The 26,187-nt window shown below is 40.6% G+C and overlaps 1 protein-coding gene across 1 annotated transcript in view; it reads left to right on the forward strand.

Moving 5' to 3' along the window:
- Positions 1-9,007: 9,007 nt before the first annotated feature.
- Positions 9,008-26,187, forward strand: part of MAP2K6 (mitogen-activated protein kinase kinase 6) — a 126,265-nt gene continuing 109,085 nt past the window's right edge. Inside the window, exon 1 of the mRNA XM_057501663.1 lies at positions 9,008-9,297. Coding sequence (XP_057357646.1) covers positions 9,282-9,297 — 16 coding nt within the window. The 5' untranslated portion in view covers positions 9,008-9,281. The remainder of the gene's footprint in view (positions 9,298-26,187) is intronic.

Raw genomic sequence — 26,187 nt, forward strand, 5'->3', positions numbered from 1 at the left:
GTTTACAGGGCAGTCAGGTTACTGCTCTGAACAGCCTGAAGAAGGTAACAGAAACTGGAATTGGTCATGGAAGCAGTGCCAAGATGTGTCAATGTATCTGTCTCTACGGGATATTGTAAGCAAAAGGGCACTTCTCAATGATATATTCTCAGTATGTGACTGTTCGCTATCCCTACCAAGGTGTTCAAAACATTAAACTGAGGGCCAAAATTCACATTCACTTGAATTTTTATTGCACCTGACTCTTCACAAGATTTGTGGCCTTAATCTCAGTGAATGGCCTCCCCTCAGCCAGACAGTCTGAAGGCCTCAATCATTGGCTGTTCAACTGAATGAAAAAAATGATGATTCTAAGTGGAGCAGAGTAACAGAGAAGATTGTATAAGGCAGGGGCAATTATTTTCCATGAAATAGACCTGAAATTATTTAACCTAAAATTGGTTACTTTGCTTTTTGGAGTATTAATTTAATGTTTGAGGTATACATTATAAGTAGATCAAGTACATTCGAAATTACCTGATCTTTTTTTTCTTCTTTATTCACATCTGACTATATCAATCAATTTTAATGAAATATTTGCTTATAACATACTATCATTCTGAATTGTTTTACCTCTTTCACCCTGAGCTGCTTTTAAGACACCCTATTTGACTCTTCTATTAGCAGAAACTTTTAAAAACAGGTAGGATAGGTTTAATTTACTTGCTCAAATTCCCTTCCCAAATTAACTGTGAATGGTCAAGAAAAAAACTAGCAGGACTCCTCAGAATATTTTTTTCATGTAACATCTGTTGATTCATTATCAAAAATAGGTTTGAAACTGAACCCATGAACCTTATTAGGCAGAGGGACTCTTGAACAACATCAGCCATTAAGCTGCATATTTTAGAGTCACCATTGCCCTTGAAAACTAGTCTGTGACTACTGGTTAAAGACTTGAACTTGAAATAATTAAACATCTTTAGGGCATAGGCTTTACGCCTCTGTGTTGGGCGGGGTATTCATACGGTATACCATATTAGATATACCAAATAGGCATACTCTTGTTGTCATCATATTTTGAAAACCTTTGTTTTATTGATACTGAATTTTAAATACAACAGAGAATTGCTGGTATGATTGTAGTTTCACCTTGGTATTGCTCCTAGTCAACATCACATAAAGTAGGGCACTTAAAATTGTGACAATGAGGAATCTCAGTTTGCAAACTAAAAATGCCTTCAGCCTACGAAGTTAAAATCTGAATCAGCTTAACTCTTCCAATGTTGGCGAACAAAGGTTTAAAGATATAGGGATGAACAGACCAATGTATTTTACATGGGGGGTGTCGTTTTGCTCACATCCTATAAGTTCTAATCGTTTTTTACTCTAGCTTAGTAGACAGTTAGATGTCATAAACATACTCTGCTTCCCTTCTTGATTCAACCTATAATGCCACAAACATATATTGTGAATGTACGTAGGTTTCCCTATCTTTAAACTGGGATGCTTTTTGGTTTGGCCCCCTCATTAAGGTGGGGTAAGAATGAATATTTTGAAGTTCATAAATCCTTTAAAGATTTTTTTACATGGCCTATTTGAAATAACTACCATTAAAAGTTCTATTTTACAGAAAATGAATGAGTCATTATAAGTTAAAAGCCAAGCATTATGCTTTTATCAGAAAGCACTATCTGGGAATTAAAAAAAAAAATCTCAGTGTCTATTGAAAATGTGTAGAACAAGCTTCCTAAATCATAAATCCCATGGAAGTAAGTGTAAGAAAATTCTGCACAAAATTTCCTACATTTTTCTTTGCAATGTCCATGAGCATTCCAAAATGTATTCAGAGCCAGGTGGCAATATACCCAAAAAATGTCTAATAAATTCACTTTCATATTGGGGTAAAAAAAAAATTCAGAAACTAAAAGATAAATAAGGCCCCATAAAAGAGAAATCTCTGGTTGTCTTTAGCAAAAGTGGAGATTTTTAGGTTCTCTTCATTGCCCATCTAAGTGTCAGTAAGGAAAGGCTGCTGGAAAGGGGCTCTAAAAGAGGTTTTTAGAGAATTCCAGAGGCAGTAGAGTACAATCTAACATCTTTCTACTGTTTCACTCGTTACATGTAGGATACAGAGTCCTGAACAGACATGGAACATGCAGCTCATGCTACATCGTTAGGGCAGCCCAATCTATACAATAATACCATCAGATATTCATTCTTAATAGCTACTTTCTAATACTGCACAATTACCGAACACTTACAAAATACTATTTAGTTATATGATACATTAATTTAAAAAATATATACAACCCATTGTTTTTATGAGTTTTGACCCAATAAAATTATTAGTCTACCCATCTCCAAAGAGAGTGAATATGGAAAGTCAGTAGTATTTTCTACTTATCTGCCACATGCTGTTAATAAAAAAAAAATTCCCTTTGGACACTAATCCAAATGGAACAATTAAAGAAAAAGTCAATTTATGATGCTGACAACCTTTAATCACTTTCTACACCACTGTATTTCAGTTTCTTTATTTTCTGTGGACTTTTGAACTTTTTCTATAACTTGGATATATCACCTTTCTAAAATATCTAAATATCTAAAAAAGTGCAGCAGGTCGGTGTGACCTGAATTATTCAGGTCTGTGACTGAAGCCCAGAACCATCTATTAATATCAATGTAAACAGATCAAGGAGTCTTGAAGGGCATAACATGTCCTATATCAGTGTTTCTAACTCTGATAGTACAGCATTTACTGAATATCACAGTGTATTGGCTAAAGTACAGAGTGTCAAGGAGATAGACAGATTAATTGTGGACTTTATAAGTCCTGAAGTGAGCTTGTCCCATCACTAATATAAAACGAGGTTAAATGTTACCAGATTACTCTCAGCCTGACAAAGACACAATTTCTAGGGCATTTATTAAAGGTTACCAAGCTTAAGACTGCAATGGATAGCTCAAAGGAACTAGAAATCAGAAGACAAGCTTTTATATTGATAGTCAAGACAGTTTTAAATCACATGTTTTTCTTTCTTCTCCAAGTAAAGCAACATCAGGTGGTGACAGTAAACTGGGGTGTTGGGATAACTCATTCCACAGTGTCACCATAGGCATAAAATGGTATGGTGTATGTAGAAAGAGTTTTAAACCTTAAAATACTACAAAAATGTTATTGACATTACATGTGAGACTTTGAGCTGCTCAGGCAAGGGACCATATTTTGTCCCTTTTCTTAACTCGTACCATACCTGTCATAACCTGCAGACCTTAACAAAAGTCTATTACTTCTGAAAATGGGATATAATAAACTGGGGGGCCCCTCTTTGCTCTCTTTGGCCTTGGGATGACAAAAAGATTTGTGAGATATGTGTTTTATATGGCCTTACCTGTAGTTTATACTTAGATTTTTCTTAATCTTTTTCTAGCAAACAGACCTAATATTTAAACATACTAGGGCTTGAACATCTTGAGAGACATGTTGGAAAAGCAAAATAGATGGCAAGTCAGATATACTTAAGGAAAACTGAGATTATTTTTTTGTATGTTACAAGATTCATGATTCTTATAACTGCTCAATGTAATCAACCTGTTAAGAAATATGTTTGATGGGCTTGCTATGCCGTGCTATGTAGGATCTCCAAGATCCTATGAATTCAAGAGAGAATTTAAGAGTATTCTCAAGGATTTTACAGTATAATTGTAGAGTTAAGACTTTTGTATTAGAAACAGCTCAAGTGCAAGGTGATTTCAAAAGACTTCAATACCTTTGGAAATGCATTAGTCAGTCACTGGAGTTTATAGGAACACATCATCAACACTAACTTATAAAGTAGTCTGCACACTCCTGTAAAGGGCCAAATGGTCAATATTTTAGTCTTTTGCAGGCCAGACAATCTCTGTTGGAATATACAACTCTGATGTAGGTCAAAAGCAGCCATAGACTGGACATAAGTGAGTGGGTGTAGCTGTGTTTCAATAAAACTTTATTTACAAAAACAGCAGGCACAACTGATTTGGAGCATGGGCTAAAATTGAAAACCCCTATGGTAAAGAAGTTCTCCCACATCTCTCTGTAATTTAATAAATGTCCAATATGCACCCTTCATGTCACTAGGGTATGCATTAATCCCCGTTGACACCTTTGTGACCAACCTATAACCTTTGACAACTGAAATGACAGTCATGGCAAGACCCTTCATTTATTTAAGGTTGAAAACAAAAGTGCAGTAAAAACATGAGGTTCCAGAGGTATCCTTTCTGGAAGAAGTTGCAAAGGGAGATGTCTGGAGTTCTGAGGGACCAGGTGTAATTTTTTTTTGAATCACCCTATATAATACAAATCAGTAATAAATATGGAATTGATTAAGAGTTTTACAAATTAGTTCCATATCTAACTGTAACCTGAACTTCACATATAGAGCACAAGCACTTATTTGGCTTTCTGGAGAGCTCTTTCAGACTTTTAGAAGTTAGATGTGGCAGGACCAGAGAAGAAAACGACTGAGTGTTGTATGGGAGAAAAAATTATGTATATGCACAAACACACATGCATATATGTGTGTATATATACAGATGTGTATGTATATGGAAAAAGATCGATTGATTTGATTATGGTGGAAGGAGGAGAAAAAGTGTATGTGTATGTTTGATTAGACATCATTCCATATTGCGGAGGGTACTGGAAGCTTAGCCGAATGTACTTTGGGATTTCTAAAATTACTGCCAACAATCACAATTCACTGTGATATCGTCACGCTGCAAAAAGAAAATACATACTCAAAAGTATCTTGTAACTGCAACTCATCATCCCTTAAACTAACCTCCCACATACGTGTCCCCAGTATACTTCATTATATATTACGTACCTTTTTATACCATCATTTTCTAGAATCTAGAAAAGTAAAAATGAACTCTTAGTTTTAACTTTGGCACCTTCTTTTCCCATGTTCCTGACATCTAGTAGACAATGTTGGAAAAACATTCATAAATGTGGTGTGCAGGTGAGTATTGTGACCTGGGAGGCAATATTTCAAACTATAATATGAGTATTTCTTGTCTCATCTCTTAAGTGATACTGTTATGATGGTCATCAGTTGTCCTGCCAAGAGCAGAGGATCAGGAACCCTTCTAGTTCTTGAGCAGAAAGGTATCTAGCTGATGGAAAAAACGGAATGTCCAATCATAACTCTCTTTCTCTCTTTAAGTCACCAGTGGTTTTCATCACACACTGAGCTGGGTTTAGAGTAGTGGAATGCTAGAACCGGAGGGACCTTACTTAGTCTGACCCTCTTTATCTTAGTGGAACAAAAAGAGGTCCGGAAAGGTGAAGTGATTTGCTGAGGAGAAACAGCTAACTTTCTCTACAGCCAGGACATGAACCCACATCTCCTAGATGCTAGTGTTCTTGTGACATCAAAAGTTACATGTTACCAAATCTCATTAGCTTTAAATTAACTTAAAAATAGGCTGCGAGTGACTTCTCAATGCAGTAGGGTTTCTCAGATGCAGCACTACTGACATTGGGACCAGATCATTCTTGGTCCTGGGGGGCTTCCTGCACACCGAAGTGTGACTATCAGTGGCCCTAATCTTAACCCATTAGATGTCAATATCATCACACCCTCGCCCCCCCCGGTTGTGACAACCAAAAATGTCTGTGACAACCAAAAATGTCGGCAGACGTTGCCAAATGTTCCCTCGGGGGCAAAAATCACCCCTCGTTGAGACCCTACCCCCCCCTCCTCTGCCCCACATTTACCTCTAGAATAATTCCTCCAGAGCCAGTCTGACCTACCCTAAGGGCCTCCTTCCCAGAATCCGAAAGCGTACAGCTCTCCCCAGGTGTTCTAGTTTCCCCTGCAGGTGTTCCATGGTTGGAATCTAGTTATTCCAGGCTGGCTGTGGTCACAGGTCCTGTCCCCATCCAGTCCACTCATTGTTTCAGTGTATATGTGCATGCTTATTATATGCTAGATACTGGGCACTGGGAATACAGAAATAAGTCTCTAATCTCCAGTAGTTCAGCCTCCTGGAGGAGGCAAAAATGTAAATGAACACCTGTCAGCCCTGTGATCACGATGGAGAGAGAGGTGTGTGCAGGGTGCTAGAGAATTAGGGAATACAGCTAAGTCACACTGGAGGGCGGTCATAGGGTCACATGCCACAGAAGGTGGCCGAAGGGAAGTGCCTGCTAAGCCAAGACTTCAAAGACAAATCAGAATGTGCTACGAAGAGAATAGAAAAAGCTTTCCAGACGCAGGGAGCAGCGTATCTAAAAGCGAGAAGGGAGACACCCCGGCGTCTGGCTGTAGTGTCGACACAGGGTGAGAAACGAAGCTGAAGAGTGAGCAGGGACAGGTCTTGAGAAGCCAACTGAACCACGCCCAGGAGAACGGAATTGACTAGAAGCTAGAGGGAGGAAGCGTCCAGCTGGTGCTTTCGAAGATCTGAAGTACAGAAAATTTCAAAGATGGGGGATTCTGCGAGGCAGCACAGGGCATCTCAAGATAAACCCTGAGGCACTGCCTGAACAGAGAGCAACAGATTTGGCTCTTGCTTTCTTAAAGGGCTGTGAGAGGCACTCCTCTTCCAGGTGCACCGTCACCGGCTGGCAAGAAGAGGAAAGACGCCTGACTGTACAGAGACACAGCTTCTTTCTCCACCCCGGACTGTGGGGAGAGGAACCCTTTGATACCACCAACGTTGGAAGAAGAACTTTTTCTTCTGGAATCTAAGACTTCACAGAGAGGTTGAATTCCCTATGGAAATTTAAAACAGATTTTTCCCAGGAAAGAAAAAAAGATAAATATGCCTGTTTTTAAATATATGGTTCGCCAGTTAAAGAGTCCAAGACGTTTTTGCACGAGTGTATGAATGCTTACGTGCACGGGCTGTTGCACGTATCATTGTTTCTATGGGAATATGAATTACAGATCGACTCTCACAACACAGCCCCTTTGCCCGCTGTGAACTGTGCATGCCTATGCAGAGAAAGCACAGGCACAGATGACAGAAGCAAACTGCAGCAGACAAGTTGTGATTAGAATTCTTCCATAAAAAGGGAGTCTGGGGCAATTTGCTGACCACAGAAAATGCAAATTGAAGTAAGTTCTACAAGGCTCTTCAGGCCCAGCTAAGCCAGTGTACGTGGCCCTCCAGGAGCTATCCCAGCACCTGGCACACAGCAGGGTCTCCATTAATGTTTGGAAAAATGGACTGGATGCATTGAAATAGCTCTCCAGGGCCACATGCCTCTTGGTTAAGTGAGACTTAGAAAAAATGCTGGTTCAGTGAGGTGCTGAGATTGTGTGTGCAAGAGAGGGAGGAAGGGACAGCACACATGAACCCAGAAGGACAGCGAAAGAACATGAACTAGTAAGTCCCTGCATCTGTGTTCATGGGACAGAGACCCCTACCTCTTAGGGGCAGAAGTTAGTATGAACACAAGGTGACCTTGATGAATTCTCAATAATGTCAGTAGAGGGGATCAACTTGAGTAATGTTAGTTCCATGACCTATTATTGCATGTTTAAGAGCTGATTTATAGCTGAAACATGGTGGCCTTCGTCCCTCTGATTCATCCATTACTCAGAAGGCCCCAGCTTCCTAGAATTCTTAATAAAATTCCAGTAGTGTTCATTAGCAGGCAACAAATCTAGCCAAAACTTCCAAACTGCCTCTTTCTGCTTTTCACTCCTAACTGACAGACCTATCTAGCCTCTCCCAGTTTCAACCCACCTTGATCACTGAGGGCAAATTTCCCTTCTTAAAACAATGATTCAGTTACATCCCTTTTCCAAAGTCTTTCACCACCTCCCAAGTACCTGAGGAATAAAGTCCAAACCTCAAGCCTTGTCTTTAAGACCCTGTGGGGTCTGGTTACCTGCAAATCCCACCCGTCCCGAGGTTTGCATACAAAACAACCTGCAGGATGGAACCCTTAGTGTCCCCTAACCGCTGTCCTCATTCCTTCACAGCGCTTGGTTCATACCTCAGTGGCCTGAAATCTTCAATTCCTCGCTCTTGACCTTAAAAGAATAGGAGTTTGAGTCCAGTCTACTCAGTGAAGCACAAGTCTGATCTCCTTTCAGCCCAAGGCTCACTCCCCTCCACTCCTTGCATGGAATTACTCTCTGCGTCTCCTGACCTCCTTGTGAAGGGGGTGGTTCTATCCTTCACCAAGTTGCTGGCCATCCCCTACCTGTGAGCAACTGCGGAAATAATGGACCCAAGACCCTACAATAGTTTCCTGTCACATTTTAGGAGCTCAACAAAGGTCTGTTAATTTTGTGGAATAAATTCAAGGTATCTGATGGTGTTTTTAAGATTACCACTCCACTTTCTCCCTTAGGCCTGGGCCTTTCCTTCCTCCAGGTGAGAAAAAGCATCTAAATACTACAACTTTGATAAAGTTAGCTAAGACAAATAAAAAAGCAGAACTTCCTCTTAAACTCTTCAAGATATGAGAACTCCCCAATCCCCATCCCTATCCCCACCCGCTGGGTTTAATTTCAGGTTCCTTGAAAATAACCTACCTGGGTCATTTCGTTCTAAATAAAGGTCTCCATGTTCTCTGTAATTGCAAAGATAACCTTACCTCTTAGCCAAATCACCAACAAGTTCTCCACGCGAGAAAAATTTTAAAAAAATGTCTACAGGTAGGGACAGTACAGGTGCTGCGCTGCAAGCCCTAAACGCAAACAGACCTTCCAATAGAGCCAGAGGCTTTTTTGCTAACAATATTCTCTAGTTGTTTTCAGGGCTTTTCGGTAGCAAAAATGCTCCCTCCCCTTGGCCTGGCCGCTTTTCGCCCATCACTTACTACTACCTACTGCGTGTCTGACTTGTTTATCTAGGCGCGATATCGGTCGCACCCACTCATCTCGCTCAGCGACGCGGCGACCACGCTTCCTTCAATCAGAGTCCCGGGGACTCTGCTCACGAACTACATTACCCAGCGGGCCCCGCGCCCTTCGCAGGAAGGACGTCTGCGCACTAAGATACTCAGTTCCAAGTTTGGAGCTTTTAGCTGCCAGCCCTGGCCCATCATGTAGCTGCAGCACAGCCTTCCCTAACGTTGCAACTGGGGGAAAAATCACTTTCCAGTCTGTTTTGCAAGGTGTGCATTTCCATCTTGATTCCCTGAAAGTCCATCTGCTGCATCGGTCAACAGAAACTCCACTTGCATGAAGATTGCACGCCTGCAGCTTGCATCTTTGTTGCAAAACTAGCTACAGAAGAGAAGCAAGGCAAAGTCTTTTGTGCTCCCCTCCCCCATCAAAGGAAAGGGGAAAATGTCTCAGTCGAAAGGTAAGAGCCTATTTGCATTACTTGCAAAAATGCAAAGGGTTGTGCATGCATTTATGAATGCATGGATGCAATTTTCGCCTGGCGATTGCATTTTTAAGTTTGAGGTTTTCCACAGCTCAGTTGCATTTCCTGTTTAGTATGTGTCCTTTTTTTGCAGACACAGAGAGTTCCTGTAAGGCAGGGCTTGCAGTTCAGCTGTGCATTGACGTTATTTGCATTCTTCTGCTAGGATTACTGAGCTCTTTTTGCCTTTTGCACAGTCAGGAGAGATAGAGCAGGTTGGTAGCGTCTAAATGTGCAATGCTTTATATAATTGTAAAATTCTTTAGTATGCACGCATATTATAAGTAATTTTATGTTCAACAGGAATACAAACTTTTATTGAAAGTGTGGAGGTGAAGATGAAAGGTAAAACTTGAGTTAAACTAGTAGGAAATTAATGTAATCTTATATTCCTTTGGAATTGAACCTTTGCGATGCCAGTATTTAGCTAAATTTCCATTGATACCGCTTTGAACATTAAGCAACTTTTGATTTTTAAAGGAAGTAAAGGTGAAGCGTGAATATAGCATATTACAAAAAAAGCAGACAAGAAGTCTCTCTTCCGAGATTTTTCGCTTTACACCAATTGCTTATTGGCTTACAGTATTTAGAAGCAGCAATGAGGATATATAGATGTTTTATGTCTTCTCATTTGGGAGATGCTTTGCATCTCGGGGGAAATATTGGGAGAAAAACTGTACGTTTAAAGCTTTACAACAATGTGGGGGGACTGTACTGTTTCATTGACAACCATAATGAAATCTTTTAAGTGTGTAATTGCCTACATTTAGTCACTATAATACGTCAGAAGTTCAGGCTTATGGCTATTTTCTTTATGTTTTTTTTTTCTTTTTCTGAAAAAAAATTTTCTTACACAGTATTTTGCAGGCTTAAAGTCATGCTGGAGAGGAGATTAAAAAAATGAAATTGCTGACATGGCCTCAGAGAGCTAAGGGGGTGCTGTCAGATGCCCCCAGGACCCTAAGTCACTTCTTTCAGAACAATCCTTTACCATAGAGAAAGCACGTGCCACATGAGAATGTATCGAATGAGGATGTGATTAGGCACTAGGTGAGTTAGAGTACCTGGAACATCTATAAGCGGTTACAACTGGTGAATGGAAAGCTCTCCTAAGCTTTCTGCTACTTTTTTTGGAGTTGTTACACCACTGTTTTATTCTATCCCATGGGAATCGTACATCTTAGTCCAAGAAGGAAGTAATATGTATTCTCAGGAGTTCCAAGTAGGGCTCTGCTTTTCTTTTGAGTTTTGGGGGAATGGAAATCTGCAAAGCTTAGAGTGCTGAAGAACCTAGGAATTAGCATTAGGAGGTGCAGAGGTTGCTAAACATAGGGGAAAACCTACCACTTCCTAATTGAGCAGTGAAGTAACAGCTTCGAAGGGGCATTCCATGCTTTCATGTATAAAGTGGATGGTGTCTGGTTACTTTGTATTGATAAGTGATTACTCCTTCATTTCGGATTAATATATGTATAAATATATGTATGTGTATGCATATTTATGTATACATGTATGATGTGCCTGGGTATATGTGTGTGTGTGTGTGTGTGCGTATATATATGTGTAGTGCACAGGACTGGGGGCATACAAAAATATTTAAAGTACAGTTGTTTCCTTCAAGGAATTACCTAGTGGTTGGTGAAGGAAAGCATGTATGCAAATCATGCAAAGTAATTGCATAGATAGTAAAGAGAAATGGAGTTTAGAGATGGATGTTAACTCCCTGGAAGATAGGTAGGTTTCATGAAGGAGGTGGTATAGTGAATCTTATCTTTGGACCTTAGAGTCCAAACTAAATCAGGTTCCTTTTTGCATTTCGGGGGGCTCACTTCTAAGGTAGCTTCCTCCCAGGAGAGCAAGTTTTCGAGTTGGGAAACTCAGAGAGATGTTAGTTTGGGATTCTTTCGTTGTGAGTACACCAGTGATAGGTCAGATATTGGGTGGTTCTTCAAGTCAATTCCCATTTAACCAAATAGGTTTCTTAATTGTGTTCTGTTTGGAAGGTGCACTTGGTGTGAACATGGGGATCCTGTCCAAAAGGAAAATTATTAATAGAAAGAATTGGGTGACCCTTTCAGAAATGCCACAGGGGCCTTGGCCTGGACTTTAAATGTGGAATGGGCCTAATTCAGTGATGGCATTCTCAAATGGCCAAGACTTTTTTTTTTTTAGTACCAAACTGCTTTGCTGCTTTGTAATAGTACAACCAAATGAAATGGAAGGAAAAGCGAAAGGTGGATACACTCTCATAATATAAAAAAATTTAACAACATGTTCAATTCAAGGACCTTTACAAATTTTCTAGCTCACTGTAATTCGGTTTTCAAGACCCCTAATTTCAGGCACAGCAGAGGCCAAAGAATTACAGATTCTCTGGGAGCTGGAAGGACTGTGTTACTTCTTTCCAGCCTTACCAACAGTGAGATTCTGAGAGAGAATTTCTTAAAAAGAAATTTTGTTTTCCACAGTCGTAACTTTAGGTGGTATGCTTTTCAGCTTGTTTATATTAGCTGTCTGGGGTTGAGCTGACATTTTTCAAATATTAAAGTGGTAGATGCCTTTTGAGGAAATCTGAAATGTAAGTTAACAGGAAGGGCACCCAGAAAGTGCAGGAATTCCTGCACTTTACAGGAAGACAGGCTACAGGAAAAATGTGTCATCTACATTACCCGGGAGAGAAAAACTATTGTTATTAGCCATAATGACCTGAGGGAGGGAGGGAGAGAGGGAGGGAGGTCTGGCATCTCCCAGTTCACCTGAACATGTACAAAAAATTTGATCCTGTGAAAAGGCATTCTTTCTCACTTTTCCCTCTAGCCACCTTTTAAAAATACTAGTTTATCTTACTTTAAGATAGTAATAGGTAAGTCATGTCTTGAGAAATCTGTCTAATGCATAATTCAGAAGCATGTAGGAAAGTGGTAGACGCTACTGCGGCTTCTTTGCTTCTGTAATTCGTTCCACCCTGGGAAATAAAATGAGTAAATTTCCTATTCTGTGTAAATTCCTTTGTGAGGTTGTACCAGACAGACTTGTCATGCTTAGCCTGTAATCGGAGCCAGTAGGTTTTATAACCTCGAACATCTCCGGACACAGAATGAGAATAGGTACCTAGGGTTTCCTGAGCTTGTTTTGTATTGGGGTGACCCTCAGCACTTGACAGCGTGCTGTGCCAACTGTAGGGGTGTTCGGGGGGGGGTGTCTGTTGGTGGTAAGTTTAATGCTGGAGAAAAGCGTTGAGATTTTCATCACTTTGCTTTTCACAGATTAGCATTACTGGAACTCCTTTCCAGTATTTTAACATCTGAAAGAACTGCAAGGCATACTTTCAAATCTTAAAAGAAAAAAAAGTGTATAAATCATACTTGTTCATTAGAGAAACATTTGAAAATAGAGAATGGGAGAAGAAGAGTCACTAGTGACTGCAGTGTATACATTTTGGCATATTTCCTTTTGGACTTTTTTCCTGCTCTCTGTACATGTATGTAAATAAATCCAAAATGTATATAAAACCAATGTCTGTTTAGTTCCTTTTGTTTAACTTGCCAGTATACTGTGAAATATTTCCAAGTTAATATATTTCTACATTCATACTGTTCAATTATATTGCATTTACTTAAATAGAATCTTAATGTTTATTAACTTCCAATATCATGAATACTGCCGTAATGATCATCCTAGTTCATAAATTATTCTGTATGCTATGGCCTTAGACTAAATTCCAGGTTATGAATATCTAGTTCTTCTCCACTTCCCATTTCTTCTTTACATTTTAAAAATAGCTTTTTAAAAAATTATTAAAAGGGTATATACTCATTGAAAAACAATTCAAGCCAAAGAGAAATCCATAATAAGAAAATAAAAATCACTCAAATTCACACCACTCAGAGCTAATTATGCTAACTTTTGATGACTATCTCTTTGCATTGGTACCTATATATACATATGCATAGTGCAACTGTATACACTATATGTAATATTTGTGTCTTGCTCTGTACTTGACCATATACTTTGGACATCTTTCCATATTCATACACACGTAGTTACCTCATTCTTCTTCACAATTGCTTATTTTAATTTGTTAAGAATACAGCTGTTTAACCAACCCCCAGTTGGACTTTCACATAGTTCCATTTTTTTTACAGCTGTGAACTGTGAGGAATGCCTTGACCATACATCTTAGCACATTTGCCCAATTATCTCTTTAAGATGAATTCCTAGAAGGGGAAGCTCTAGGTCGAAGGGCACGTGTGGCCATATTGCCAAATTGCCCTCCAGAGACCTAACACAAATTCCTATTCCCACCAACAACGTTTGGAAGGGCCAGTCTCTCCTTGTAAGCATTATTGTAAATATTGCCAAATAAATTGCTCTCCAGAAAGGTTATACTTACTTTCCTTCATCCTGGGCATAATAATTTGAAAAAAATCATTGCCAGTTTTATAAAAGGTATTAATATTTTATTCTTACTTGCATTTTTTAGTAGTAAGGTAGCTGAATTTCCCTTTCTTTTTGACATTTGTGTTTCATGTGTTTGAATTCCTTTTTTCCCATAAAATGTATCTTTACGTTTTTAATTGGGGGGTCAGATTATTTTCACAGGCCAGAGCATTACAAAATTGCAAAGCTTAGGTAATCATGGGTTGAAGGCTGGGCTCCATGCATCTAAGCAGTTTAATTCCCTGGTGAGTTCTGATTTTAATTTCAACCAAGGTGTCTTAAGTAAACATCACATATTTTGTAAATTCATTGTGTTACCCTTCTATAGCTATCCAGACCAGTATGAAGATAATAAGAAAAATGTTAGCAATCTGATTAAAATTCCAGTCTGGGGAATAACTTACTTCTGGACATTTCTTCATTTTCAGTTATCTCTACAGGCAAAAGTAGTTTTTCTTTAGTTTCATAAATAATTCTTACATCTATGTACATTGTTGCAGAATTATTCTTTCCTTTTTTTTTTAACCTTTGTGTGCAATACCTAAAAGGTGGTTTAGTTTACTAGAATTGTTAGAATTAAGGCTAGAATCAACTTCAATGAACTCAGAAATTACAGAAGTCGATCACGCTTAACGTGTTCTTATCATAGCCTTCTGCAGTAAATGTGCATCCTGATGTTAATTGATAGAATTGAGAGCGATGAAAGGAGTTTTGCAAGTCCAGTCATCTCATTTTACAAATAAGCAAACTGGAGTTTTGGAAAAGTAATTTGCCTGAAGCAGAGCCGTAGGTAGAACTGGTGTCTCCTGATTTTCTGTCCCAAAGTTCTTATCGCTAAACCACACACAAACACTAGCAGTCCACCTTGATAAAAGACTTTTTTCTTTAGAATCTTTTGTTTATTTTTTCACATCTTTTGGTTTTGTTTGTTTTTGTGGGGAGCAGGAGGGCAAAGGGGAGCTGACAGTACAATCAGCTGGGGTCCTTTTTTTGCACCCAGGAAATGGTAATACGTGAATCATGGTGGGGGGTTTCTTACCAGTACTCTGCCAAAGGATATTCTGCAAATACCCTCATTTTAATTCCAAAAGCTTACACCATACAGCTGCAAGATTTAACCACTGTAATTGTTGTTTGCCTTTAATGGACAGTCTCTGAAAGCCCCTGCTGGGTAGCTAACATTTCTTCTTATACATCTTTACATCTCCCCCTCTTTGAGCATTGTGTATTTAAATAATAGGTGCTCAGTAAATGTCTGAATACACATCAGTGGGGATCTCTGCCGTTTCTCCCACGTTTCCTAAAAGGTTTGGGGTAATTAAATTATCAATGCAACTTTTCTTCCTGTGATTCACTGTTTGCATTAATATCATTAATATTTCCATTTTATCTGTTTGATTTTTTGGAAGTTGCAGGGATAGCATAAAAAGCAACTCAAAATGGCTGAAAAAGTATCATATCTCCTACCTTGCCCTCTAAACAGATTTAAAGGTTGCAGGATCTTTGTCTAATTTTTTTTTTTTAAGTATGCGGAACTAAGATGAGTTGTCTAAAGAATCCAGTGGGATAGGACTGAAGTGAATTCTTCCATCTTGCACTGGTTTCAGGAGCTAGTGTGTTAAGTTCCTTTTGAACTTGAGCCTCTGAGGGGTTGTCAGAGATAATCTGAAAGTTTTTAGCAGCTGGCTGCCCTATGACAAAACAGGAAACCCTGCATGGATTATCCCCAAATGAACCAATTCCCCACTTCCACCTCGACCACCACCACCCTCACTGCTGGCCCTCTGCTGCTGTGGGTTTTGTGTAGTACTTACCTCCTGAGACAGTCTTCCTTCCCTGGCCTGTCCATACGGTTTGGAATGCAGTCCCCAAACCCCCTCTTTCTACAGTGAAAGGATATTCAGGTTGGAACCTATATGCCTAAGTCTGTCACAAATCATCATAATTAAGTCAACTCTGTTCTAAATTGAGCATTAAATAGGCACTCACTGGATGACCGGTCACCTGTTTTGTTTGTTTGTTTGTTTCTAGTCTGTACATCGCTCCTTAAATTGGGTTGGGATCAGCCTTTTTTTTTTTCTTTCTTTTTTTACACAGACCATTAGCTACAGATCTAGATGCCTATGAGAACCCACTCGCCCTGCACCCAATGCTACGTCATCATCACCACCACTTACTTTGTGTCAGACGCTTTTCAGGTCTTACACCTTTGAACTTCGCATATACACTAAGGGAACAAATACTATTATCATTAATATAGGAGTGATGAAACTGAGGCTCAGGGGAGTTAACTAGAGTGCCCATGGGTAGCCTGTAAGTGGGAGAGGCAGGATGCAAAGCCACGCTTGCCTGAGCACAGGAGCCCATGCTCATAACCAGCATTTAGCAAACTACAGCCCGCGGGCCACATGCCCTGCTAAGTTTTAAGAATAGCCCATGACCTAAAATGGTCTGCACACTTTTAAATGATTGGGGGAAAGAAAATCAAAAGAATAGCATGTCATGATTCGTGAAAATTAGATGAAATTCAAAGTCAGTGTCTACAAATAAAGTTTTATAGGAACACAGCTATGCCCATTTGTTTATGTGTTGGCCGTGGCTGCGTTTTCCCCCACGGTGGTAGAGATGGATAGCTGTGATGGAGACTGTATGTCCCACAAAGCCAAAAACACTTATCCTTTTCAAAAAAAAAGCTTGCTGACCTTACGCATTAATCAAGTACCGAACTCTTTGCATGCTGGGGCTTCCATATTACATTCCTCTTTGGCTTTATTTGGAAGTTGTTAACCTGGATGATAACTACTCACTTGTTACCCAGACAGCGACCTCTGCGGCCCAGCCCACAGGAAATGTCTGAGTGGTGTTTCTCCTCATTTTGAGATTTGTAGGCCATTGCTCATTTCCGCTGAACTGAGCTACCAGCCTTCTTCTGCCCATCCTGGGGTCCTTTCCCCTCAGCTGCACTCTTCCTGTTTGCTTTGTATTTCTTGTCTTCCTTGTTACCCCTCCCACTGAGAAGCTGTTCATTAGTTCTTCCCCTAGTCCCTTCTTCCTCCCCTTTTGTTTCCACGTTTTGTTTAAAAAGCAGATAAAGTGAAAACAGCGCTCACCACCATTCATCGTCTGGCATGCTTGATTATTATCAGGACCCAGGTCAGAGTCTCATGCATTTCTTTTGTATGGAAAGAAGATGGAAGACTCCCCCCCATAGTAAGACGGCCTCTGCCTCACCAGAGAGGTGCCCAGTTATCATCTCTTACAACGGCTAAGCGAGCTGTTTTATCCTCCCACTAATTCCCCCGACTCTGGGGGGGCCAATTTTCTTTTGCGTGTGTGTGGCTTTTTGCTCACAGAGTCACTTATGTTATGAGTCTTGTGTGTATTTAGGAGGGAAAGTCAGGGTAAATATTCTGAAAATGAAGGCAGGAGGGGGTAGGGATGGAAGCTACTTGAAGACAGAGTAGCTTTGGTGGGATGAGCCCAGATTTATTCACCATATCCAGAATGAGGAAGTGCTGAAATTGCTACCATCCTACATGGTAGGAATGCTGTGGGTTCTTTCCGTATTCCAGATACTGTGCTTAGGAATGGATGTGAATTATCTCATTCTTCCCACACTCGGGCCAGGTGAGGTGATGCCCCATTTTGCAGAGCAGCAAACTGAGGTCAGAAAGCATCAGGAACTTGCCTTAGATGTCAAGGTTGTTCGTGGCAGAGCAACAGCTTTAATCCAGGTCCGTCTGACCCCAGAACCTGAGCCCTCGGCTCTGACACTTGAATTGTCCCTCCATAGTAAATGTGTGAAGCCATTACCCAAAAGACACGGTTGGAGATAGAAAATATGACTGGATTCCATGGGAATTTGTGCATACCAGGGCCAGGTATGATAATTAGGAGGGGCTGAGCTGTGTCTACTATAAGAAGTTCTTTCTAATATGTTCCTTTAAGCCTCTGTTGATCTCAGAATGCCCAATCTGTCTTGTTCTGGGTGTTAAGGTTGAATTCCAAGTACAAGCTGCCTATTGGTTGAAGGAAGGTAATTACGGTTGGTCTTACCCATAGACGCTGTTCTGTAGAGACAGAGAGTTTATATTAAATATCAGTCGTGAATATTGATTCCATTAGGTGTCTTGGGCTGTAACTCAGCAGATCCAAATTTTACATGTGTTCTTGCACATCTAAGTAAAATTGTGTTAAAATAAAACAGTTCTAAGAATATGGTCAGTTTGGCACCCGACCTAAGCAGAGGAATTCTGTGGCACCTTTTTGGTTCAGTGATTCTGCTCTTCCCGGACTTTTTCTGTGTAAATGTTGGAAATGTGATTTCCTTGAAATTGTGAATGCACTCACACTGTTCTCTTGTACTGGACGGTGTGGAAGAAAATAGAATTACTTCTCTTTGTGGTAGAGGTGGAGAGGAGTTTGGGAGTGAATTTCCTTTTAAACCAATGAATTCTCTCTTGGCATTCTCTCCAGCCAAAGCAGAGAAGTCCCACCTGTGCTCAGCCGTTTCCAATGAGCCCATGCTGAAGCCATGGGAATAGATGGTCTGGATCTTGAGTGACAAGTTATGTATTCCCTTCCTTTCTTCTCCCTCCTCCAAGCCTACCTGGGAAGAATGAGGTAGAGATAAGGGTGTGGCTAGAGTCTGAAGAAGTGGGAACTGAATGGTGATGAGTATGGGAATTATTTTTCAGGGAATGTGCAGAAATAGCCTTTCTTTGTGATTTGAAATCTTCAGAAGTTTCTCCCCACTCTATTTACTGCTTCTTGTGTGCCAAACACCTTTGCCATTTGAAAAAAAAAAATAATCCTAAGACCCTGACATATCTAAAGGGAGAACTTGGATAAGGGGTTTGTCCACATCAGTACAACAAATACATTTTTGATCTGTTGTTATGTTTAAGACATAGTGCTAGGCAGAACTAGACAGAAATGCATTTCACTCTCCTCTTCCATTCACTGCTATGAACCTTGAAACATTTACTGGACCTCTACTTTGGTTTTCTCACCTGCTAAATGGAGAGAATGACTCTCATTCACAGGATTGTTACGGCAATTAAGCAAGTTATGTATGCAATGTAGTTTGGTCATGCTTGTTATTCATTTATTCAGTAATATTTATTGAGTACACCTCTGAGTTAGAGGCATTGTTCTATAGCCCTTAAGGAGCTTATAGTCTAGCAAAAAGTGAGAAAAGCACAGAGATGTGCAGAATATAAGTTAGAATTCTAGATATGCCTAGAAGAGATATTACAAGTTGGGAAGTCCTATGGATAAGAGGGATATCAGAAAAATTTTTACATTGAGTGGGCAAGTACCAATATGATTTTCAGAGTTGATAAGGAAATTATGTCCTAGACTCACTGGGTCTGGAGAAGGAATCTTGACATCAAGTATCTAGGGGCACCAATAGAATGTTAACATGGGCAGAACAATTCCTTACAACCATAAAAAAGAGAAGATGCCCTAGCAAAATATCTGGAGCTTAAAAGACGTTACTTGAGTTTTCTAAGAACTTCCTTTTTCTTCCCAAGATATGTACTATAGTTATTGCTTATGATCACAATAGGTTAATAGGTGGAATATATCACATCTTATACTTCTAGGGGTTTTTTGGATTGTGGAAACTCCAGGAAATCTAGAGGTTAATAGTTAAACAAGTATATCATATCAACAAGGTTTATAGGCACACTGTAATTATGTCAGCAAGCTGTTGGTTCAATAATCAACGTCTAGCTAGGTCAGAATATTTTCCAGAGCATGGCCACAGCTGTAATTTTCATTTTTTATAAACTGCCAACCTGCCTTTTCCATTTCTTGGTGCTTTTCCCCTTTCTAGAATCATCTGAAGTCGAAGAAGAGGAAAACTGTTTAAAGTACTTCTGAATTCTCATATTATTTACCTTAAGGGAAGTGTTCCAGAAGGTTCTTTGTTTTACGAAATTTACTTTCTCAAGTATGATATCAGATGCTGGCAAGGGAGTTCATACCATTTCTTTGTGGGTATTTTTAATTTCAGAAAAATTCCATTTACAAGATAAATATATTTAATACAATTGATAGGTTAAATTAATTTTTCTTTCACGGTTTTGTTTTAAAAAGAACAGTGACCTAGAGCTCTGGAGCTCACAGTAGGCTGTTTCTCAGCGTAACGTGCATGCAGTCACCTTCTTCCTCCTCAGTGACTTCATTCCGCTCAGGGTCAGTTGAGTGGGTCAGGTGGATGGGCTGAGTCAGCCCGTCGGAGTCTGGAAAGCCACAGGGCAGTTTTTGTCTCACCTTGCTGGGCAATTAAAAAGAACATGTGACCCAGCCAGGTAGCTAGGCCCTGCCAGCTATGTCATCTCATTCAGCTGGCTTGCCAAGTCTTCCTGCTTGGGACTTTGTTCCTGAATGAGCTTCTATTTTTATAGGTAAAGTAGGGGGAAAATGGAGATTTAATTCTGGAATTGATTTAAGATGAAGATTGAGAACTTGCAATACATTAGGCTTAGAATGACTTCTTCCATCCCAAATTCAATCATTTTTCTTCCAATGTGACCTATGAGAGGACAAGAGAGTCACTGTTGGTGGGCTCGGAGGTAGGGTAGTTGGGTGAAAGGGTCAGGGGACAGAGGACCATATATTTCTTGGTCGAATTTAAGACCTTTTGAACAGTGAAATAAATAATCTGCACCTTATACTGTGCTGGGTAAAGGCAAAGAGGAATAGAATTCTATCTCTACCCTCAAGAAGCTCACAGGCTAGTAGGATATATTGTTCACTAGGGCTGCCATAACAAAGTACTACAACTGAGCAGCTTACACACCAGAAATTTATTATCTCACAGTCCTGGAGACCGGCAGGTGGGTTCCTTCTGCGGTCTGGGAGGGAGAAGCTGTTCCATGCTTTTCTCCCAGCCTCTGGTGGATTGCTGACAATCTTTGGCCCTTCTTGACTTATAGATGCATTGCCTGGATGTCTGCCTTCATGTGCACATGGTATTCTCCCTGCATGTGTGCCTTTATCCAAATTTCCCCTTTTTATGAGGACACCATTCGAATTGCATTTTAACTAATGATACGTGCAACTCATGGCCTCCTCTTAACTAATGATATATGTAGTGACCATATTTCCAAGTCAGGTCACCTTCTGAGATACTGAGGGTACCTCGGATTTTCAACATAGGAATTCTTGGGGGTGGGGGGACACAGTTTAACCCGTAACATGGGAAGATAAACATGTCTGCAGACCAGTGCTACTCTGTGTGATGTGCATGTAAGTTCTGGTAGAAGATTCAGCTTTGGATACTGAGCATGGTGAAGGGCATAACTGAACCTGGGAAGGTCAGGAAAACCGTCCGCAGAGGGGGACGTTACCTTGGTGTCGTGGAACTCTAAGTGTGCTTCCTCTCAGGAGAAGCACATGAAACAAGAGACCTGCCATCTGGTTCTTGAGCAGACTGCCTGCTCTTCCTTCTGATTTCTGTTGTTCATGACAGAATGAATACTTCTGATCTGGGGAGTGTTGTATTAGAAAACACACACACATGCCCCGTTGCTGTACTGATTCCCAGAACGCTCTCAGAGTCGACTTTCATGAACAGATTCAGAGGTGACCCTTGGAGGTTGGGGGAAGACCGCATCCTTTCCTTTATAGCAAATGGTCCTAATTGTAATGGAGCAGAGCTTAAGAAAGAATGGGAGTGAGTAAAACCCAAGGATCTGGAGCCAGGCAAAGCTTATTTTTCATAAAAGGCCTGTAAACCTTAAAAAAAAACAAAAACCCTGTTTGATGTTACCAAGCTCTTACAATATTGATGATTAACAAAAGGTCTTTTCAACTGTGTGCATACTTATTAGAGCTAATAGGCAGCTTTATTTTCTCCATGCAGTCTCAGTATGTTTAGCGTAAAATTATGTATAAAAATATTTTGAGCTTGCGTAAAAGGGGACAATAAGGGATGAGACTGTCGGCGTGTGTTGTGTGAGGCGGTCAGGGGTCAGGTCAGTGGGAAGACACTTTCCCAGCTTAGATCAGGTGACCATCATCTGCCATACTGCCCTGCCAGGGGGTTGATGGCGGCATGCTTCAAGCCTGGGGGGCCAGGTGGGCAACCCAGAAAAAGCCACAGGAAGGAAAGAAATTCCTCAGAGCTGGGTAGGTGGTCCTGGGACCTGTGATCCAAACAGCAAAAGAACAGGTAGGCAGCAGAAGTGAGGCAGAAAGTGAAGAATTGGATGAGTCAACCTGGAACGGGAAGAAAGAAATCCTTAACAAGGGAGATCAGTTGAAAAATAGGGATCAGAGAGTGAGGGGGTCCAAGAAAGCAGGGTGCAGAATCCAGGCACGTTGTAAATTCTTTCCATGTTAGCCCCCCCCGTCTAGGAAATGAGTACCCACCTGTTTCTTTCTGCTTCCGAAGCTGTCCTTGGTCATCTGGCCACTGTGTGAGGAGGCGCTCCTAGGAAGCCTGGAATGCAGAAGGCTACACAGAAAGGGAGCCACAGAAACTAGTTTGGGGCTTGTTTAAAACGAGCCCAGACTGATCTCCATGCTGAGCACCTGCGTGAGCTCTAAGTGGAACCCACAGAGTCAGAGGGAAATAGGAAACAGTGAGTCAGCTGGATCGTCAGGCCACTTAGTTTAAGACTGAAACCAGCCTCTGGTTTTCTCTCCTGGGTTAGGAGATGAACACAGTCTACTGTGAAAAAGCAGCCCCGAGTCCTAGGCAAAGCCAGAAGTGCCAGTTCCGGGGGCAAGCTGGTGTGCTCTTCTGTATTAAACGTACGGGGGAGGTTGGGAGGAATGCAGAGACTCGATCTTTGCAAAAGCAATTGGGCAATATCAAGAATCTGTACAGTTTCGTTCTCTTTGATCCAGCACTTCATTTATGAGAATCTATCCTGTAATAGCTGGTGGTTTCCGAGTGCCTACGAAACTCAAGGCTTTGTGCTTAGGCACTTATGAGCTCTAATTTCATAGAGACCGAGAGGTGGGTGAAATTATCCCCATTTTACAAAGGAGGGAACTGGAACTCAGGATTCATAACTTGCCCAAGATCATACAGTCAGCGGTGGCAGAGCTGGGATTTGAATCTAGTTCATTTATATTCTAAAGTTCATGCTTTTCACTATGGAACTGCCATGGCAGAATAGTGAAAATAGAAACACCCTATTGCATAATAATAAGGGATTAGCTTAAGTTACAGATACCTACCTGATGCAATAGATTTTGAAGAGGAAGGTAACATTAATGGAAAGATGCTTATGACCCAGGAAGAATGGATATAAATATGTAGATCAATTACAAATATGTATATGTGTTTGTGTATTTGTGTGTGCTTTGTTTTACTTCAAGTAAAAGAGTTTTTATGAAAGAGAATTTCATTGAATCCCATCATAAGAGGTACCACTGAGACTCATCAATATACATATAGTTTAAAAGAGCAATTAGCCCTGCAGCTATAGGACTTTGAACTTTCAGTCCCTACCATTCTTTGGCTAGTTACAATCTCTGGTTTGAGACTCACATTCTCTGTCTGGCAAAAGAAGAAAAAAACTCTTGACAATGAGTGGCTTCTGGATTGGCTGGACCTGAGTCAGGTGTTCCCCCCTGTATGCAGGAGGGGTGAGCCCGTGGCCCGCTGCCCACCTAGAGGTGCCATAGAAACAGGTTATCTGAGGAGGGGGTATAAGTGAAACAGACAACTGGATTGACATCATAAATATGTAGGAAGGAAATGATGAAAAAAAAGAAAAAATATGAATATGGCTGCCTAGACTTTAGCTAGAATGAAGCTTTGACAGTATTGTGACCTGTGGTGTTTTGGATCATTCTTTTAATAAGAACTCATTATAAATTTGCATGTTCTAAATAAGAAAGAGCTTGGTTATTAAGGAAGGAGCAGCATCTCTCAGACCTCTTATATTCTCTGGCTGTAGAAGTGGCTCAGACCATGTGTGCCATCCTGTGTTATGCTGCTGGCTGCCTTCCTAAGGAAGCCACAAGAGCAGTAGAAAGGGCAATGATTCCATCTGTGAACAAACCGAGTCAAAGCTCTTGAAACGAAAGAGCACCAGAGAAAAGGTGCGCCGGTGCTCTCTAATGGCTGAGTGATAAATACAAGATTAATTTTCCCACGATGTGACAGTTGCCCAAGTATGGGATATAGAAAGTTTGGGCAATAGATACCTGGCAAGATGTCAAGAATTTAGAATCATGGAATGTTACATCTAGCAGGGACCCTAGATATCATCGAAGCCAAACACCTCATTTTATAGACGAAGCAGTTATGACCAAAAGAGATCAAGTAACTGGAAAGGGCAAGGTAATGGTGACCCAGGTCTGGAAGACAGATTTGGCATTCACACCTGGGCTATTGTTAGCATCCCAGATGCATCTTGATGTTAAACCAAACTTTGACCCTCTGGGGAGCCAGGCACAGTGGAAACCAGACCTCTGCTTATTCATTTAGTCATCAGGTAATTGAATGGGCCTAGCCAGTCATGCTTATGGTGCTGTTCATCCATTTATCCTTTCTCTGAACATTTATTAGATGCTCCTCTATGCAGTTCATGGCTAGGCACCAAGGAGTGTGCAGAGAGATGATTCCTACCTGCAGGAAGCTCACATTCTAATGGGGGACAGACATGTGTACCAATAGTTGTGATTTAATGATGGCTCAAAGAAAAAATGATGAATGGCTTGGATCTTGGAAAGTGAACGGCAGAGTCAGAGACTGGGCTGGGGAGCCAGCAGCTCAGCTCCGGTCTCTGGAGCGATGTGCAATGGTCTGAGTGTCCAGGAAATCCTAATGCTCTGTGTGGTTGGAATGGAGGGGTCTTCTAGCAGAGCAGTGGAAAATGACGTAGGAAAAATAGGCAGGGGCCGAGGTATGGAGGATTCACTGCCTGACTCAAATACAGAGTGTGGAGTGCTGCTGAAAAAGGGTTTCTTCCAGTAGCTAGACTAATATAATTTTGTGTTTTAGACTCAACTGTGCATCCACTGTCCCTTAGCAACAGGTTTTGTTAATATTCTGAGCTCGGTATGAAATGGAGAGCTAAATTAGCATTGAAGAAGTTTCCTTTGGCGAGTCTAGGACTAACTTTCTCTGTCAGGACAAAAACAAAAAAAGATATTAACCTTTATAGGGCAGAGCGTTTGTGTCTTGATGTTAAACTTGATTAACATTGAGCATAGTTGATTACTATTGAGCGTAGTTTTCTTTAACTACCCTTTGATGACTCAACTCACAGTGACATTTTGTTGGCGTTCCACCAACCTGCTCCTGCCCCCGTTCCGTAGGGCATGCCTTGAGGTCTGATTATACGGTTTTCATTCATACAGGCATCTCGCCCACCCCGCTTTTTTGTTTTTTCGCTAACTTGACATTCCTGCCTGCCAAGACCCGGGGAGCTTTTCTGCTCACCCGGTTTGCTTCCTTCGTGAGGTCATGTGAGGCCTTCTCACATTTGAGTGCCCGCCGTTGCGGCGGTTCAAGCCCAGAGCGGAAACCCCAGGCTCTGTGTTCTAGGCTTCTGCCCGGACCTTTGGAGGCCGGTCTTGATCTCCGAAGGAGAACGCTCTCTGGTTCCAGAGTCGAACAGAAGCACCCAAGTGAAGGTGATTTGCAAAACCAAAACAGAAGGTGGTCTCTTCCACCTTTCACAAGCAGTTAATATTATTTTCGTGTTATTTTCCAATGCTTTTTCTTAACTTGAAATTTCCAAAGTCTGTATCCACAGCCCTGCATAAATCTTAGCAACAAACTTAGCAACAAAGCAGAGAGAAAAAAATTAACCAAGCTATCTGTGTTTTAATTGGATTTATGATTTTATCTACTTCCTCTAACCTCCTTGGTCCTCAGGTTCCTCTTCTTGTAACTGGCTGGTCACTACATTCTCCTGTTCCAAAGAAATGCCTGATGGAAGATCCATTAAGGCTAAAACGTAGAGAATATAGGGATATGGTGCCAATACAGAAGCGTAAAATTAAGATGGGTGAACGCTAGCAGATGAAATGTTTTAAATATTTCACCTTTCCTCCCCTCCAGTTGGGCTAAAAAAAAAATCACCCATGCTTTTATTATTTTTGATAAATGTTTGAAAGACATTAACTACTTAAACCATACTCTAGTAACTCTAATAGTAACCAGAACTTATATATATAACCGCACTCTTGTTTGTTTTCCAAAATGAATTTTTCCATTTTCATTCTGCTAAGAATAAAAGATAAATAATGGAGATCAAAGAAGAACTTTGTTCTTTGTATAGGAGTTGTAAATGTGTGGATATATATATTTACATATATATACATATGATACATGACATTTACATATATATATATATATATATATGATCAAAAAAGGTTATGAAGTCTTCAGAAACAGGAGCAAATCTA

The sequence above is a fragment of the Manis pentadactyla genome, chromosome 4 (assembly GCF_030020395.1).
Source record: "Manis pentadactyla isolate mManPen7 chromosome 4, mManPen7.hap1, whole genome shotgun sequence".
In the NCBI taxonomy this organism is placed as follows: Eukaryota; Metazoa; Chordata; class Mammalia; order Pholidota; family Manidae; genus Manis; species Manis pentadactyla.